General features: G+C 38.0%; 2 protein-coding genes across 4 annotated transcripts in view; one reads left to right on the top strand and one right to left on the bottom strand.

The window, feature by feature from the left end:
• Window positions 1-17,225, bottom strand: part of RNF115 (ring finger protein 115) — a 65,930-nt gene that overhangs the window by 44,572 nt on the left and 4,133 nt on the right. The window contains exons 1-2 of one of the 3 annotated variants that reach the window (XM_034989861.1): window positions 7,700-7,759; window positions 2,830-2,888 (exon numbers count right to left, since the gene is read on the bottom strand). In XM_034989861.1, coding sequence (XP_034845752.1) covers window positions 2,830-2,888; window positions 7,700-7,744 — 104 coding nt within the window. In that variant the 5' untranslated portion in view covers window positions 7,745-7,759. Of the gene's footprint in view, window positions 1-1,913; window positions 1,966-2,829; window positions 2,889-7,699; window positions 7,760-17,225 lie in introns of those variants that run through there. The other 2 variants (XM_034989862.1, XM_034989860.1) reach the window with 2 other exon arrangements.
• Window positions 13,708-14,112, top strand: LOC118000259 (protein S100-A6-like). The gene has a single exon (XM_034989863.1). It carries the CDS (start codon window positions 13,762-13,764, stop codon window positions 14,032-14,034), a length of 273 nt encoding a protein of 90 aa, XP_034845754.1. The 5' UTR covers window positions 13,708-13,761; the 3' UTR covers window positions 14,035-14,112.

A 17,225-nucleotide genomic window follows, 5' to 3' on the forward strand; every position in this document is an offset into this window, starting at 1 on the left:
CTCTGCTCGTTCTCTCTCTCTCTCAAATTAATAAATAAAATCTTAAAAACATATATATAAATAAAACACATATATATGTATCTATAAATTCAGAGGGTAAAGACTATGTTAATACCACAAATATAGGTAAAGTGTTTATTGTGTGTCAGACATTATACAGAGCACTCATCACTTTTGAAAAACCCTGCAACGTCACATCATATATCGATAACTTGAAAATAAAAGTTGTTGAGTTAATACTGAATGTGTAAATAGGGGCGCCTGGCTGACTCTTGTCGGTAGAGCATGTGACTCTTGATCTCAGGGTTGTAAGTTCAAGCCCCATGTTGGGTGTAGAGATTACTTAAAAAAAAAAAAATGTGTAAACAATAAAATAACTACTCCTAAAGACTAGGGAGAAATATTCGATCCCATTGTTCCCATGAAATCTGCAAAAAAGGAGACTAAAATGGCCAACATTTTGTGGCGAAAGGAATGGGAAGAATCACAAGAACTACTAGTTATCACTTTTACTTCAAGAAACACAAGCCTATGCACAAACGTGTACACACACTCACCCCAAATACAAATCTACAAACTACTACAGATAGCTTTCATTTTCAGAACACCAATCCAGGCACTGCGCTCAGCTAATTGAGGAAACAAACACACTTTGGTTAGTCTGAAACCAAAAGTGAAAAAGCAAAGCTAATGCCATTTTCTATGTAGTCATGCTCAGGCCTTATTCACTAATTAGAAACCATTAAACACTTGCATTTGTTTCAGAAGTTAAAAACATTCAAATGTAGAACAAGCCCAGATGTACTGGTATATTTATGCTAAATAAGTAAATAATTCAACTACCACTGTGTACCCACTTTATTGCTCAAGCTTAGACAGGCTTCCCAGGCTCCTTCCTGCCTTTACTACATTGTTTCAAGGATTCAAATATCCTTGGTAATTAAAGTTATCAACTCTGTCTTTATAGTTCTGCTCCCCCTGAAACTTCCTCAGCATTCCCTTTCCTTCAAATTCCTCCATATTTTAAGAGTGACAGGGCTAATCATAGAGGAGGGATAATAAAAACAACCACATTGTTCCGAGAGATGTTACAAAACTTAAGAAAACTTACAAGATGCCCTTCTGATCAATGCCTAGCAGCATATGGAGCCCATTATCCAACATTTACCTGTAAGGACCTCCTATCAGTACTTTTTACCATCCACTACTTACCATTGTAATCGCTAAGTATTCAAAAATCAGCAAATGTTTATGAACTTAATAGAAAGTGAATACCATGATACCTCTAAGATACTGATTCTAAGAAAAACATTTCTTCCACCATTTAAAACATCGATCCTTCAAAAGACCTCAAATCTGTACATTTGAGCATTTGCTACTAATAGCACCTGTACAGGTCAATCTTTGGCCTACAAAGGCACAAATAAAAGAATTAAATCAAGTGAAAGCAGGATCCATAAAATTCATAGTTCCTTTCTAAAAAAAGATTCATCCTGCAGGTAATCACTATCCGCATTTATAACCATACTTTGTACACAGGGCTAAAGAAACCAGGATTACTACTTAAAAAACTTAGGGAAAAAAAAATCCATTAACTGCCTCCCAACAACCAATATGCTCTTTATTTAACACATGCAGAACACAAGGGTTTGCAGGAAGTATTTGATGCCATTATAACAGCATACATAAAAAGCTGCCCCAAGTTAGCATGCTATTCACACAAAATTTCTCATTTCACTGTCATGCTAATCTTACAGATTTAGAGCTGGTATTGTTATTCAAAACCAAGATTATTAGATCACCATGTAAGTGTTCCAAACTTGATCCCATGCCATATACTGCCCCAGAAGCTCCAGTTCATTTATATATATATAATTACCACTCATTAATAAAGTTAAACTAATAGTACATACTGTAAAATGTGTAGTTTTTCCTGGTTGTGGAAGTGACCTTCAACTTTAGAGTCTGCCAACAGCAACAGTAAAGGAATTATTTATGTCCATTAAAATCTCCAAAGTCACTCCAAGATTAAAAGAAGCTTCAGATTACAGGTTCTTTTAATCCAGTCAGATTTCTTCAATTGTCCAACCAAATTATCTAATCACATAGCCACAAAAGAACAAATGTGCCAAAAAAGGCCACCCTACCAATGCTATTCTACTTTTTATTAAGTTTTTATAGTTTTATTCATATTAACCAAGAAGTATTATAAAATACTGTCACCTTCAGAAATAGTTCCCCCTTTTATGGGTTTTATATCTTTAGTAAGACCAATGAGAGCCCATTTCAAGCATTATGAACCCAATTAATATTACAGCAATAAGATGGCGTAAGTCTGACTGCAATTTTAGTAAGAATAAGGATCCTAAGGCTTCCTCAAAGCAGAGTAATAACTCAGTTTCCCTGGCTAGACCAGCCTGTTTACCTTATTAGATATCTTTGTCAGAAGTCACCCCCGAGCCAACCAAAGAGGTATAACAGCGATTTACCTTTAGGCAACAGCATGGTCACTAAAAACCACCCAATAATCTAAAGGGACACCAAAGACTCAGAAAATAAATAAAAATTTACCAGATTTACTCTGATATGGATATAGAGGTTTCAAAGGAATGCCACACACAATCAGAAGCAGTGGATCTCATCACACCCACTATCAGATCACGTCCCAAATTTTCCCATTTTTATTACCCTTCCCTCTTCTTCCCTCTCTCCCTCTTATGCAGAGAGCATAAGTTTTAAGACAAATTTCTTTCTATTCATTCAGCTGATGCTGATAGAAAATAATTTGGTTAACAGAACGCCTGATTTATTCATGAGCTTGTACAATACCTGGAATCATCTGTCACTTCTTCAATAAAGCCTGATTCACATCTGGGACAAATATATTCCTATAAAAGAAAGGAAGAAATAAAAGTCTTTCATTAGAAAGCTAAGCATACAGTTTCAGAGTAATACGCAGTATACAAGCTGATGTGAAGAAATGTTACATGTACTTGCTGATTCCAAGGATAGTTTTTTTTTATTACACTCTGGCAAATAAAGAATTCGGTAAGAAGTTCGCAGAATGGCTTCCTAAGCAGTTCCCCCCTGGAGATCTCCCACTGAGAGGAAGAATGTCAGATTTTTGTTTTTTAATTTGGGTTGATTTTTTAAAAACTGGAATAAATTCATGATCTAATTTTCTCTTCAAATCTAATGAAAAATCTCCACTAGTTATCAGAACAGTGTAAGATTATAAAACTGATGGGTACAAAACTGTTATTTTTCTACTATATACATGTAGAAGACACAAACTGAATCACAGTATAAATCAACTGGTAGACTAGGAATTTACAATGAAGTTTTACAGTATTTCTTTTTTTTTTTTTAAAGATTTTATTTATTTGACAGAGAGAGACACAGCGAGAGAGGGAACACAAGCAGGGGGAGTGGGAGAGGGAGAAGCAGGCTCCCCGCCGAGCAGGGAGCCTAATGTGGGACTCGATCCCAGAACCCTAGGATCATGACCTGAGCCGAAGGCAGACTCTTAACGACTGAGCCACCCAGGCGCCCCAGTTTTACAGTATTTCTAATCTATTTTTTGACTACCAATGGTTCCAAATAAAAGTTAATATTCCCAGGCATTTAACAGAAATATTAATTCGAATAACTGGAACAATTCCATTAAATCAGCTTCTATTTCCTTCAGTACCATGAATCTTTCTTTTAAATAAATATCAAGCATTGGCAGTGATAAGAAAGAATACACTTAGGGGCACTTGGGTGGCTCAGTCGGTTAAGTGTCTGCCATAGGCTCAAGTCATGATCCCAGAGTCCTGGGATAGATGTCTGGCTCACTGCCCAGCTCAGCAGGGAGTCTGTTTCTCCCTCTGTCCTCCCCCTACTCATGCTCTCTCTCTCTCTCACTCTATCAAATAAATAAATTATTAAAAAAGAAAAAGAAAGAATACACTTTAAGGGTGCCTAGGTGGCTCAGTCAGTTAAGCATCTGACTCTTGATTTCAGCTCAAGTCATGATCTCAGGGTGGTGAGATCAAGCCCCCAGCTGGGCTCCACATTCTGCATGGAGTCTGAGTTTCTCTCCCTCTACCCCTCCCCCAGCTCATGCACTCGCTCCTGTGCTCTCTCTCTCAAATAAGTAAATCTTAAAATAATAATAATAGTAATAATATACTTTAGAGACTGCCTTATATACTTTTATTTTTTTTACCATCCTAAAGTATTTTATCATCCACTTACTGTACTTCTTAAAAATATATTTTAACTACCTATTAAAATAGACATTTTCAACTATTTTCTTGCTCCCTGTATTCTCTAAACCCTAAATAAACTTTGTCTTATCAGAAAGTGATGTAAGCCGTATTTGGCCAGTCAAAGACAGTCAGAATGGTAACTTAAATATTCAAATGCTTTCTTAAAAAAGATCTAAAGAGAGGTGCCTGGGTGGCGCAGTCGGTTAAGTGTCTGACTCTTGGGTCTCAGCTCTGGTCATGATCTCAGGATCTTGGGATCAAAACCCAAGTCAGGGTCCGAGCTCAGCAGGGAGCCTGCTTAAGATTCTCTCTACTGGGGGCACCTGGGTGGCTCAGTTGGTTGAGCATCTGCGTTTGGCTCAGGTCATGATCCCACGGTCCTGGGATTGAGCCCCGATTTGAGCTCCCTGCTCAGTGGAAAGTCTGCTTCTAACCTCTCCTTCTGCCCAGCATCCCCCCTACCCCGACCCCGACCCCACCCCCCGCCCCGCTCGTGCTCTCTGGCGCTCTCTCTCTCACTCGCTCTTGCTGTATCTCAAATAAATAAAATCTTTAAAAAATAAAGGTTCTTAAAAAAAAAATTCTCTCTCCCTCTGCCCCTCCCCCTTGCTCTCTCTCTAAAAAAGGAAATAAATAAATCTTTAAAAAAAGAAAACCAGGGGTGCCTGGGTGGCTCAGTCATTAAGCATCTGCCTTCGGCTCAGGTCATGATGCCAGGATCCTGGGATCTAGCCCCGTGTTAGGCTCCATGCTCAGCGGGAAGCTTGCTTCTTCCTCTCCCACTCCCCCCCACTCCCCCTGCTTGTGTTCACTCTCTTGCTGTCTCTCTGTCACATAAATAAATAAAATTTAAAAAAAAAAAGAAAGAAAGAAAGGAGGAGGGGCAAACCAAGGATAATGACCCATATATGTCTGGCACTATGGAAATTTCTCCTCTGCTTCAACATTAACACATCAAATCATCACACTAACCCCCCCACCACCAAAATACTGCCAACATATATAGTCCCCACTGTCACAAAGTCTTATCAAAAAAATTCATTAGGTCATTTCTATCATTTCATCTGTAAAAGAGAAGTAAAACAAACCTAGGTTAATTACCCAGAATCTTTGGAATTTGGAACCTTGTTGTTTGCACCAAACTAAGCTGCTTTCCCCCCTGAGGGTCTAAAAGTTTATTGTATAAAACTCTAGTGAAGATACTCAGTAGCAGGTACACTTGAATGAACTGCTTCAGATGGTCCACTGCCTGTTCCATCTAAAAATACCCATAAACAGAAATATTTTTCACTGTTAATCGTCTGAATCAGGAACAACTCCCTAAGTATAGCCTAGCCCTGATGCTTACCCACTTAGAAGAATAGCACAAGAGTGCACTTGTAATACTGAAGAGAAAGGGAAGGGTGGTTTTAATGCATTATTTTCTTTCCCTTAAAATTCAAGGGATCAATTATCAAAATATGTTAGGTTTTAGCAGGACAATGAGCTACAAGCCAAGACTTATTTATATTAAGTCCCACACTGAAATGTGGATACTCTTGAACTTTATGCAAATTTGTATCCAATATTTATTCAGAACATGAAACAGACTTTCTACTTATTTCCTAATTCCCACAGCTTTGCTTTTCTACATGTTCACTGTCAGCACCTAAGTAGTTTTTTTATTTTATCTAAAATAGAAGCCTATTTACCCCAAAGATACAAATGTAGTAATCCAAAAGTGATCCCCAATGTTTACAGCAGCAATGTCCACAATAGCCAAACTATAGAAAAGAGCCCAGATGTCCATCGACAGATGAATGGATAAAGATGTGGCATATATATATACACAATGGCATACTACTCAGCCATCAAAAAAATTGAAATCTTGCCATTTGCAATGATGTGGATGGAACTAGAGGGTATTATGCTAAGCGAAATAAGTCAGATCAAGACAATTATCATATGATCTCACTCATATGTGGAATTTAAGAAACAAAACAGGATCACAGAGGAAGAGAGGGAAAAATAAAACAAGACAAAATCAGAGGAGACAAACCATAACAGACTCTTAATCATAGGAAACAAACTGAGGGCTGCTGGAGGGGAGGAGAGAGGGGAGGGGGTGAGGTAACCGGGTGATGGATGTTAAGGAGGGCACGTGATGTGATGAACACTGGGTATTATGTAAGACTGATGAATCGCTGAACTCTAACTCTGAAACTAATAATACATGTTAATTAATTGAATTTAAATTAAAAAAAATAAAACAGAAGCCTATTTTCTGTCTTGTCTGACAGTCAAAAACTAAGATCACAATATTTAGTCCTATCCTCTTGTTCATATTCTCTTTGAGTATCACCTCGCAAAACCGTTCAGAAATTCTTAATTGGAAGAATTAGGAACATGCACTGTTTGAAACACGTCATAGCTCCTAGACCAGAACCCACCACACCCTGAATTTCATGCCAGCTCACATCTGTAGGTCAAAGACACTGCTTTTTTCTAGAGACATTTTCCATAAATCCCCTATGATCATTTCTTTTCAAACCAAGGTATACTTCATCCCTTTTCAAAAGCATCGAGTGTACCCCAAAACAAAGATAACAGAACTCTAGAGTTCTGTTTCCAGTTCCAGCATTACCTTCATGGTCTTTGTGAAGACCTATTTTTCTATCTGTAAAACTAGAGCACAAATGCTGTCCTTTTACTTGTCTCCCCCAACTCTACTTCAGGAAAACAAGAAAGTCTCACTCATTCATGTGGCCAACTACTCATTTAAAAGGAAGATGAAAGTTTCCAGTTTAAGCATTTGAACTCCAAAAATCTTAAGTGACTGTTCCCTTGGCTATTAATCAGAAAGAAAACCGGTTTACAAAAAAAAAGAAAAAAGAAAAAAGAAAGAACATCCAGCTACATACAGTTTAAGTGTTATACAAAGATACCTATACAATTTAAATACTGTTTGAAGAGCTGTGATTCAGTTCCAGGCCAATAAAACTGCTTTGATTTATGGTCTCACTCCCTAAGAATAGTAACATATACAACCTTCATCATTTTGTTCCTTCATTCCAGGCCATGACTGAACATTGACAGTATCAGGGACTCCAAACAGGAGTGTATATCAACCAACCTTCTTCAGCACATTGTGAAACAAGGCAGAAAATTAGGTCACATGGGACCAAACATCCTTGATACAAGCTTGATCAGATGAATAAGCAGCCAAATTTTCTAAGAAAAAAAAAAAACAGACTAAACTACAAAAATTATCAGAGAAAAAGTTAACTTCATGTAACACAATACAGCCAGAACAGATTTAGTTATAATGTTCTGTGCTTGCTCCCACTAAAGGCAGCAAGAAGGAGGACAACCCAGTGGCACAGATATAAAATGGTAAATGATACAAAAAGTTTGCCTTTAGCTCTGATGTGTTCCACTGGTTTGGAAGAAAACTTTTATCTTCTTACATTCAGCTGAGGCTGACAGAATCTTCTTACATAAACTGACAACATTCATTCTCCCAGAAAACATATTTGAAGCTCTCCATTCCCAGCACTGTGGAGAAAGAAAAGCATGCTTGGTAGGGAAAGAAAAATAACGGGATTAAAAGTCACTGAAATCATGTACAAAGTATACGTTCTAATGAAATCACTTAAGGAAGTAAAGCTTCATAAAACAAACTTCTCTGAATATCCTAATCTTAGGTACTTAGCCTCGAAATAAGAACTGAACAATGTTTCAGAAGAGCCTAAGTGGTTAAAAGTAGTGAATCTGAAGTTTAAACAAAACTGGACTGGAAGCACAGAGAAACAAACCAACTGTGAAGTCACACCTCACCAATGAAATAGGGCCTGGAACATAAAGTTTTCAACAAATTGTAGATTCTAATAAACTCCTCTGAGCAATTTTAATGTGGAGCATTTCTTAAACCATGTTCCACAAGATATTAAATCAGTGGTCTGTTAAAAAGAAAAAACAAATCTGGAAAAGGTTGGATTAAACAATATTATTAAGTATGTTGCTTTACTGAATGATTTTTCAGAACCATTAATATGCCATTCTGTGTGGTAAAGGGGGAAATGGAGGAATGGAGACAAGAAGATTTAGTATGTAGCATTCTACCATGATTCTGAATTCATAGTTAAGTCTCCTGGCACACAGTTTTGAGAAACACCAATTTAGACTGATCTCCTGATTTTTAGATTCCATAAAGCAATTTTAAAGCTTCAATTTTAAAGCTTTTATTTATTTAAGTAATCTCTACATCCAACATGGGGTTCAAATTCATGACCCCGAGGTCAAGAGTCACATGCTCTTCCGACTGAGCCAGCAGGCACCCCAAAGCAGTTCAGTTTTAAAATTTAAAAATTAAGAACCCACATAAGATTATCGACTTTTCTATTCTGCCAAGTAAAAACATTTTTTTTTTTTAAATCATCAACTACTATCACCGTCATTTCATTTTAAAAGTATCAGTTTAGGGATGCCTGGGTGGCTCAGTCGGGTAAGCGTCTGCCTTGGCTCAGGTCACGATCCCAGGGCCCTGGGATAGAGTCCTGCATCAGGCTCCTCGCTCAGGAGGGAGCCTGCTTCTCCCTCTGCCAGCCACTCCCCCTGCCTGTGGCCTCTCTCTTTCTGACAAATAAATAAACAAAAAATATATATATATCAGTTTAAAACCAAAAAGGTAGGAATAAAGACCTTTAGATTACATTAAGTAACAGCCTTTGAAATAAAATAATTTAGCACCATTCTCCTTTCTACCATGTGCCCACAAGAGCAATCCCTGAACCTCTGATGTATACCTCTTCATCTAAATACAACAGTACAGACATTCCATCAATGAGATAAGAGAACTTTATAAATATGATCTAATTCACTTCAGGGACTCTCAGGTCAGTAAAGATCACATACAAACTGGTTGATCAAAGTAGTCATTGAGCTTTACAAGGTAAGAAAATAATGAGTTAACTGAAGAACTTTAAAAATTAAAAGAAACAAAGATTTTATAAGAATAGCCCTGGGAGCACCTGGGTGGCTCAGTCGTTAAGCGTCTGCCTTCCACTCAGGTCATGATCCCAGGGTCCTGGGATTGAGCCCCGCATCCGGCTCCCTGCTTGGCGGGAAGCCTGCTTCTCCCTCTCCCACTCCCCCTGCTTGTGTTCCCTCTCTCGCTGTGTCTCTCTCTGTCAAATAAATAATAAAATCTTTAAAAAAAAAAAAAAAGAATAGCCCTGAAAATCAAATTATCCCAGGCCAAATTTACCTGTCACAGAGTCCCAAGTCTTCAAAAAATGAGGTTTTACTTTATTCAATCAACATTACCAGCATTAAGAGTGTACTGTTTTGTTTCATTTAACAAAAGAAAATCTCAGCATTGCTTTATTTTTTTTTTAAGATTTTATTTATTTATTTGAGAGAGAGAATGAGAGAGAGCATGAGAGAGGGGAGGGTCAGAGGGAGAAGCAGACTCCCTGCTGAGCAGGAAGCCCAATGCGGGACTCCAGGATCATGACCTGAGCCAAAGGCAGTCGCTTAACCAACTGAGCCACCCAGGCGCCCCAGCATTGCTTTATATTATGATGTCCTCAATCTTAATATTTTCAAGATTGTTCATTATCATAAAACAAGATAATATACTTTGTAACTTATAAAGGAGATTCATTTCAGAAGTAAAATCTATATCCGAGTAATATTCAGTGGGGGGGGGAGAAGAATTCCGTGGGTATCACATGATCTATGTGGGAAAACTACAGAACAAAATTCCTTCATACAAAATCCAAAAATACCCAAAAGCTCCTATCACAAACCAACAGGAATAAACACAACTGCCTCATTTTACAGACATGGAAAACTAAGGCCCTTCAAAGATTCAGTAATGCGGCGCCTGGGTGGCTCAGTCGGTTAAGCGTCTGCCTTCGGCTCAGGTCTTGATCCCAGAGTCCTGGGATCCAGCCCTGCTTCTCCCACTCCCTCTCTCTCTGCAGCTCCCCCTGCTAGTGCACTCTCTCTCTCTCTGTCAAATAAACAAATAAAATCTTAAAAAAAAAAAAAGAAAAAAATTGCTTTAAAAAAAAAGATTCAGTTATTTGTTTAAAGATTAAAATGAGACTTTTTTCCCCACAATGCTATAATACTATTTACATATAATAAATAAAACCACATGTAGAAAGGTCTGATAACAGTTGCAAAAGGAGGGCTAATGGTTAGTTCTACAGCTTACAGTCAGTTTGTTTATTCTGAAAGCCCTATCCTTTTAAACAGTTCTTAGACCTACAATGGGCAAAAATACATTTGCTCTAATACTAAGATAATCATTATTTTACTCTTTAAACAGAAAGTCCAAAGGAGGAGGAAATATTTAAATCCTAATTCTACTACTCATTTATCCCAACATTTTATGATCTCCTTACTTCTTGACATAGTCTTCCTAGTACAGCTCCTAAAATATAGTAGGCACCAACAGTTCTTGAATGAATGCAAACAGAGTATTGTTATTACTAAATGATCTAATGCCTATATATTTTGATATCATCAAACACAAACCAATTTCTAAGCACTATACTTCACAAATACAGTATATATGTGTAACCTCAAAGAAAATATCCAGACTTAGGGCACCTGGGTGCCTCAGTCGTTAAGTGTCTGCCTTTGGCTCAGGTCTTGATCCCAGGGAAGCCCTGCACCAGGCTCCCTGCTCCACGGGAAGCCTGCTTCCCCCTCTCCCACTGCCCCTGCTTGTGTTCCCTCTCTTGCTGTGTCTCTCTCTGTCAAATAAATAAATAAAATCCTTAAAAAAAAAAGGAAGAAGAAGAAAATATCCAGACTCAATTATACTCAGGAAGAGAAACAGACATACTTCGGACCCTTTAATTTTATAGCAATAGTGTTACAGCTGAGATAGACCTATCTACTGAACTTATTAAAAACCTTGGGAACTCGGGCGCCTGGGTGGCTCAGTTGGTTAAGCGACTGCCTTCGGCTCAGGTCATGATCCTGGAGTCCCTGGATCGAGTCCCGCATCGGGCTCCCTGCTTGGCAGGGAGTCTGCTTCTCACTCTGACCCTCCCCCCTCCCTCTCATGTGCTCTCTCTCTCAAATAAATAAATAAAATCTTTAAAAAAAAAAAAGAATGCCAGTATAATATTAAAACAAGTCTCCCTCATTGAATCAGCACCTACATTTGGCACAGAATAATACACCAGCAATTTTAGTGACTGATAAGATTGAAAAATTTAGGGAATTCAACACTTTTATGATTCTCACTTATTAACATTACTTTCAACCACTTTTTTTTTTTTAAGATTTTATTTATTTATTTGACAGAGAGAGACACAGCGAGAGAGGGAACACAAGCAAGGGGAGTGGCAGAGGGAGGCAGAGAAGCTGGCTTCCCACTGAGCAGGGAGCCCAATGTGGGGCTTGATCCCAGGACCCCAGGATCATGACCTGAGCCGAAGGCAGACACTTAACCATCTGAGCTACCCAGGCGCCCCATACTTTCAACCACTTTTTAATCTAAAACATGCAAATTAAGACTAGCAGTGAAAATTAATTTGCTTAATTTTTTATGTTATTAAACAAAAGTAACTGTACCATTATAAATAACTTTTCACACTACATCAGCAATTGAAATTAACAGCAATTTTTTTCAAACCAACAGGCTTAACATACAAAATTTCCATTCCTCAACCTAACTTAACTGGGAACACTAATGCCTCTGAAGATTCAATAGTGACCATATTACAGGATCAAACCTAACAGCTGGCACTCGAGATTACAATCAAAGAACCAACAATTAAGTCTGTCTGAGAATAAAGTACCTCATACCACCACTTAAATTACAGAAGATTCACCAGAAGCAGCTAAGTTCCATTCAACAAATTCAGTTACAAATGATTACTTTGCATAAAAAGCCAATGAGGTGTGGGGCGCCTGGGTGGCTCAGTCAGTTAAGCATCTGACTGTCTCAGGTCATGATCTCAGGGTCCTCCCGGCTCAGCAGGGAGTCAGCTTGTCTCTCTGCCCCTCCCCCTGCTCGCGCTCTCTCTCTCTCATTAAATAAATAATAAATTTTAAAAGCCAATCAGCTGTTCAGATAGAGGGCAGGTAACTATGAAAAGCTCTTCTACTTATAAGCTGTCAGATATACAAACAAAGCTACATTCAAAAAAACAAGAGGCTCAACTCTGGCCCCTAACTAATGATAAGTGGTCCATCAGACCCCTGCTTTGAGCCAAACTTTTATTCAGTAGTCTACAGGTTTGTGCTCTGTTTTAGGGTGTTTTACGAACACTAGTACCCCCATGTTTTCAACATGTATAAAAGCAGAAAGTGGTAAGAAGAAAGGGCCTACAATTACAATTCCTTCACTCAACAAATACTTAATGAATACTATGCACCAGGCACCATTCTAACCACTGATGAAGAAGGAGCAATAAAAAGAGTGGTGAGGAAATAAGAAATTTAAAGGTATACAGGAGGAATTGTCTAAAAGAAAAGTAAAACAAATCTAAAGGACAAACTCTGAATCTTTCAACATGTGGAAAGTATTGCACTAACGTAGGAAATAATAAGCAAGAGAAAAGAAAATGATAAAATGGGAAAATGTTTTCCTGTATAACTAGAAGGCATTCTTAATGAAGAAAATACAATCATCTAGGGGACATTTTGGATATCCACTGGGACATTTTGGATATCTGTTGAACTGTTTTGGCTATCACAGCAATTTAAAAATGCTACTGATATTTAATGGACAGAGGCAAGAACACATAGGAAATTGCAGCACAAATAAATGTTTCTATTCTCAAATGTCATATGGATAAGTTAAGTAGATTAAAAAACACCTTTCTCAAAGCCTAGGTCCTACCTTCATTCTATATATAAACACCAAGTCTTCCTGCACAATTTTAATCTACACTAACTGTCCAGAAAAACAACTACTGAGTAAAAAAAGATAAAATATACTTTATTTGTACCTTTTCCAAAAATTGTTCACCATTCTGATGGTTTGCTTCTCATGGCATTAAAGTTGCAAATGCCGTTATAACAGTCTACTCAGGTAGCTGTTACATAAATGTTTGGTGCCAATATCTACTACATTATACATGTAGTATAATATGTTATGGACAACTGAGTGTTTACAGACTGAAATGTGTACCACTGCGTCATGAATTATTTTTTTATTTATTCTTTATCTCACAGCTACAGAATTTTATTTAAAAAAACTGTATGTGTAGGGAAATTGTACTATGTGAATTTCATTTCATTAAAAGGAACATTTCAAAATATTTATTATAAAAAGAAGGCACTGGGTCTAATAGGTCTGAGAACCACGAGGCTAGAAGATCAGCATCACTATAGGATACCTGCAGGTCTCAGTTAATCCAGAAAAAGGCATTAAAGGGCATGTAACTATGGGATTTTCTCTTTATTTTGACAATATAAATTCTAAGCATGGTGAAAAGTAAACATGATGGCGGTCCCTGGACGCTCTCCCGGCCAAGCACTCTGAGCCCAGTGCCCAGCCATGGCGTGCCCCCTGGATCAGGCCATTGGCCTCCTCGTGGCCATCTTCCATAAATGCTCGGGCAGGGAAGGTGACAAGAACACTCTGAGCAAGAAGGAGCTGAAGGAGCTGATCCAGAAAGAGCTCACCATTGGTGCGAAGCTGCAGGATGCTGACATTGCAAAGGTGATGGACGACCTGGACCGGAACAAGGACCAGGTGGTGAACTTCCAGGAATATGTCACCCTCCTGGGAGCCTTGGCTTTGATCTACAATGATGCCCTCAAGGACTGAAAATAAATCAGGAAGGTGGAGACACCCTCCATCGGGCCTACCTAAGTCAACTCCAGTGGTGGGTAACTGTTCAATAAATATCTTTTTTTGGTCAAAAAAAAAAAAAAAAGAGTAAACATGATGAAACCTTTACTGGAAGATGGTTCTCTAGATTTAAAGTCTGTTCAAATCTAAACAATATCAAGGAAAATGACAAAGAGGTAAATATAGGATACCTTGTCTATAAGAACTTCTCTGTGACACTTGCTGAAATTGTCAAGGAGAGAGATTACCTACCTTAACAGATTTTCAAGAAAAAAAAACTAACTGGCCTATTTGGGAAAAGAGGCTGGACAATCTATTTAACATACAAGAAAAGTGTGCTCAGCTAAAAATCATGAGAATCAATTCACTTCTGTTTGATACACATGCACCTCGACGCCTCAAAGGAATTCTGACTTGCTAACAACTGAACTTAAGAATTAAAAAAAATTTTCAGAATCTAACCTACACTTCTGCACATGAAACTATAAGAACTACCTAAAATGTTTCTACTATGGCAAAGGTCCTATTTCTCCACCAAATAAGTATTTGCTCGTTCCTACACTACCTTTTAATCCAAGACTACATAGCTCCATTTCTCTGAATGCTCATTCAGGCTTCCAAGAGGTATACCTCAATATTATTTTACAGTAGTATATACTAAGGTAAACAGAGAGGGTCAGGTGACTCAGCTCTAGTCATCTGAAGTATCAGAACAAGGATTGATCATTCAATTCACCCTCTCAGCCAAGAGTTTAAAGAAACTGAAAGTTTAAACACAAAATCTCCTGAGTTCATGACACTTCTAAGAGAGCTGTAAGAGAAAGAGAGAAAGTAAAACCTGATTAATGCTAAGATGAACTATAAAGAAACTAAGTTAGGCTTGTTTGCTTTTTGCCTTGTTTTCAAACTGGAATTTCCAGATGTCTTACTAAGTTACAAGTGGTGTTACTACCTCAATTAATTCCCAAATGACAAAAAATTTGGATACTTTTCTTTTAGAACTTGCCCTACAGTGTGTAACTTGAGAGGAGTGATCCAATTCCTCTGGTCTCAGTAACCACAAGTAGAGAAAGTGACCCCAACAGATACAGCTGTAATGGAATAGCAGCCACTAACTACTGTGCTAAATAATCCCTCCCATCAGGGCTTTGGCTAAAATTATATGGTCTCAATTATCTTACTGAAAATTCTCATCAGTATCCCAAAATTAGAAATCAAAGCCACATCAGAACAAAACCTTACACACCACAGACACAAGAGGACGATCTCTTTATCCTTCTACACCAGGATTCTTCAACCTCAGCTCTCTTACCATTTTGGGCCCAATAATTCTTTGTTGTGGGGAGCTGTCCTGTGTATTGTAGCATGTTAGCAGCATCCCTGGCCTCTCCCCCCCACCCCCTGCAATCAGAACAACCAAAAATGACTACAGACATTACCAAAGGTTCTCCTGGGGAGAACACTGCTTCCAGTTGAGAACCACTGTTTTACGCTATCTCCTTTATTGCTCATTATTAGGCTGTGAAGAGATTTTTTAAAAAGTCAGCATCCACAGGCTTATTCTTAGACCCCTTCTGACTATAGAGAATTAGAAGCAATCCACATCTTCTTTCCTCTTCTAATAAGATGGATGTTGAAAGACCTTATTAGCATTTCCTCCCTGAATGTATGTAAAGGTCATAAAAAGCCAAGTAAACATAAAGAAACACAAAGTGTTAGCATTCAGTTGGTACTTCCCAAAAAAGTACAAGGGATTTTATCTGCAGTGAGTTTAAGAATTTTGTTCTTCCTCATACTGAAAAAAATCCCCAAAATTTCCCCAGTATATATATGTCTATATATCAGTAGAATTTCAAGGCCAGAACTAGCCTTCTACTTATAAGAATACGTATTTCTTATTTCTAGATCCTTGCAGGAAATATATTTACTGACACCATATATTCAAACTTCACATGGTAGTACCTACATTTTGTACCGCTGGAACCATTTTGATAAAGATCTCACAACACTAAAGCCACTGCTTTTAAATATAACTCATCACATCATTCAAGCAATATCTAATAAACAACTGCCACACAGTACCAGATAGATGCTAATCAAGCAGACTTTTTAGCTGGTGAGTCACCAATAGGAGAATATAAGATATCTAATAAGGAAAACCTCTCCAGCCCAGCTCAAAACACTAAATTCCTTCCCCAAGTTCAATAAACTACTAACATTACTTGGACACTGCTCTGTGATCTTCCTATGAATCATGCAACTTAAAAAGCGAGGTCAGTAAGCTTAGAGTTTTAAGAAACACGAAATTTTTAAGAAATGTACTTAAAATAATTTTTTTAATTAAAAAAAATGAGATGTACTTTTTAGCTACTCTTACTATGGGATGGTTAGAAAGTTTTCCTGTATTTGGGGCACCTGGGTGGCTCAGCTGGTTAAGTGTCTGACTCTTGGTTTTGGCTCAGGTCATGATCGCAGGGTCTTCAGATCCAGCCCTAACTCAGGCTCTACTGAGATTCTCTGCCTCTCCCTCTGCCCCTCCACCCATTCGCAAGTGCGTTCTCGGTCTCAAATAAATAAAATCTTTTTTTAAAAAAAAGTTTTCCTGTATTAGAGTCATTACAAGCATAGCACAATGATAATCACTTGTATAGCACCTGGTCAAGAACCAAAGCAGGTAACATTACTGATTGACAAGGATGACATCTTATTAGATCAAAGGTGATATAATAAGGAGATGTGAAAGAGAAACAAGCCTGTTAGTTCCTTCAGGCAGAGCCTCAGAGGTGAGTAATACCTAGGCAGTCCTTAATTACACTGGTCTCTTGTCTGGATTTGGATACTCTGATCTCCATAAAACACTTAAGAATCACCCTAGTCTCATCAACATCAAAAGTAGTTTGCTCTGCATATGATTTATCTCACCCATTTAATGAATACTCTACCAGATGCAATCTCAGGTAATACTCTCTGGCCTTGATTTAAAAGGGGGATAGGGTAGTGTGGGGATGGAATGACACCTTTACATCGCATGACACAGCCTTCTATGGTACTACTCAGTCATCCCTCAATGTAGCATAGTATCTCCAGCAGTCTTGGCTTCACATTGTCTCTCAACAGGACAGTCAGGTGAGGTAGAAGCTTCTGCTGTGTTTTGAAAATAATTTTAA

This window comes from Mirounga leonina, unplaced genomic scaffold, assembly GCF_011800145.1.
Source record: "Mirounga leonina isolate KUSES-001 unplaced genomic scaffold, KU_Mleo_1.0 Mir_493, whole genome shotgun sequence".
NCBI classification, from domain to species: Eukaryota; Metazoa; Chordata; class Mammalia; order Carnivora; family Phocidae; genus Mirounga; species Mirounga leonina.

Excerpts from the sequence above, each read along its gene's own strand:
- LOC118000259 (XM_034989863.1), top strand. The coding sequence starts at position 13,762 with ATGGCGTGCCCCCTGGATCAGGCCATTGGCCTCCTCGTGGCCATCTTC.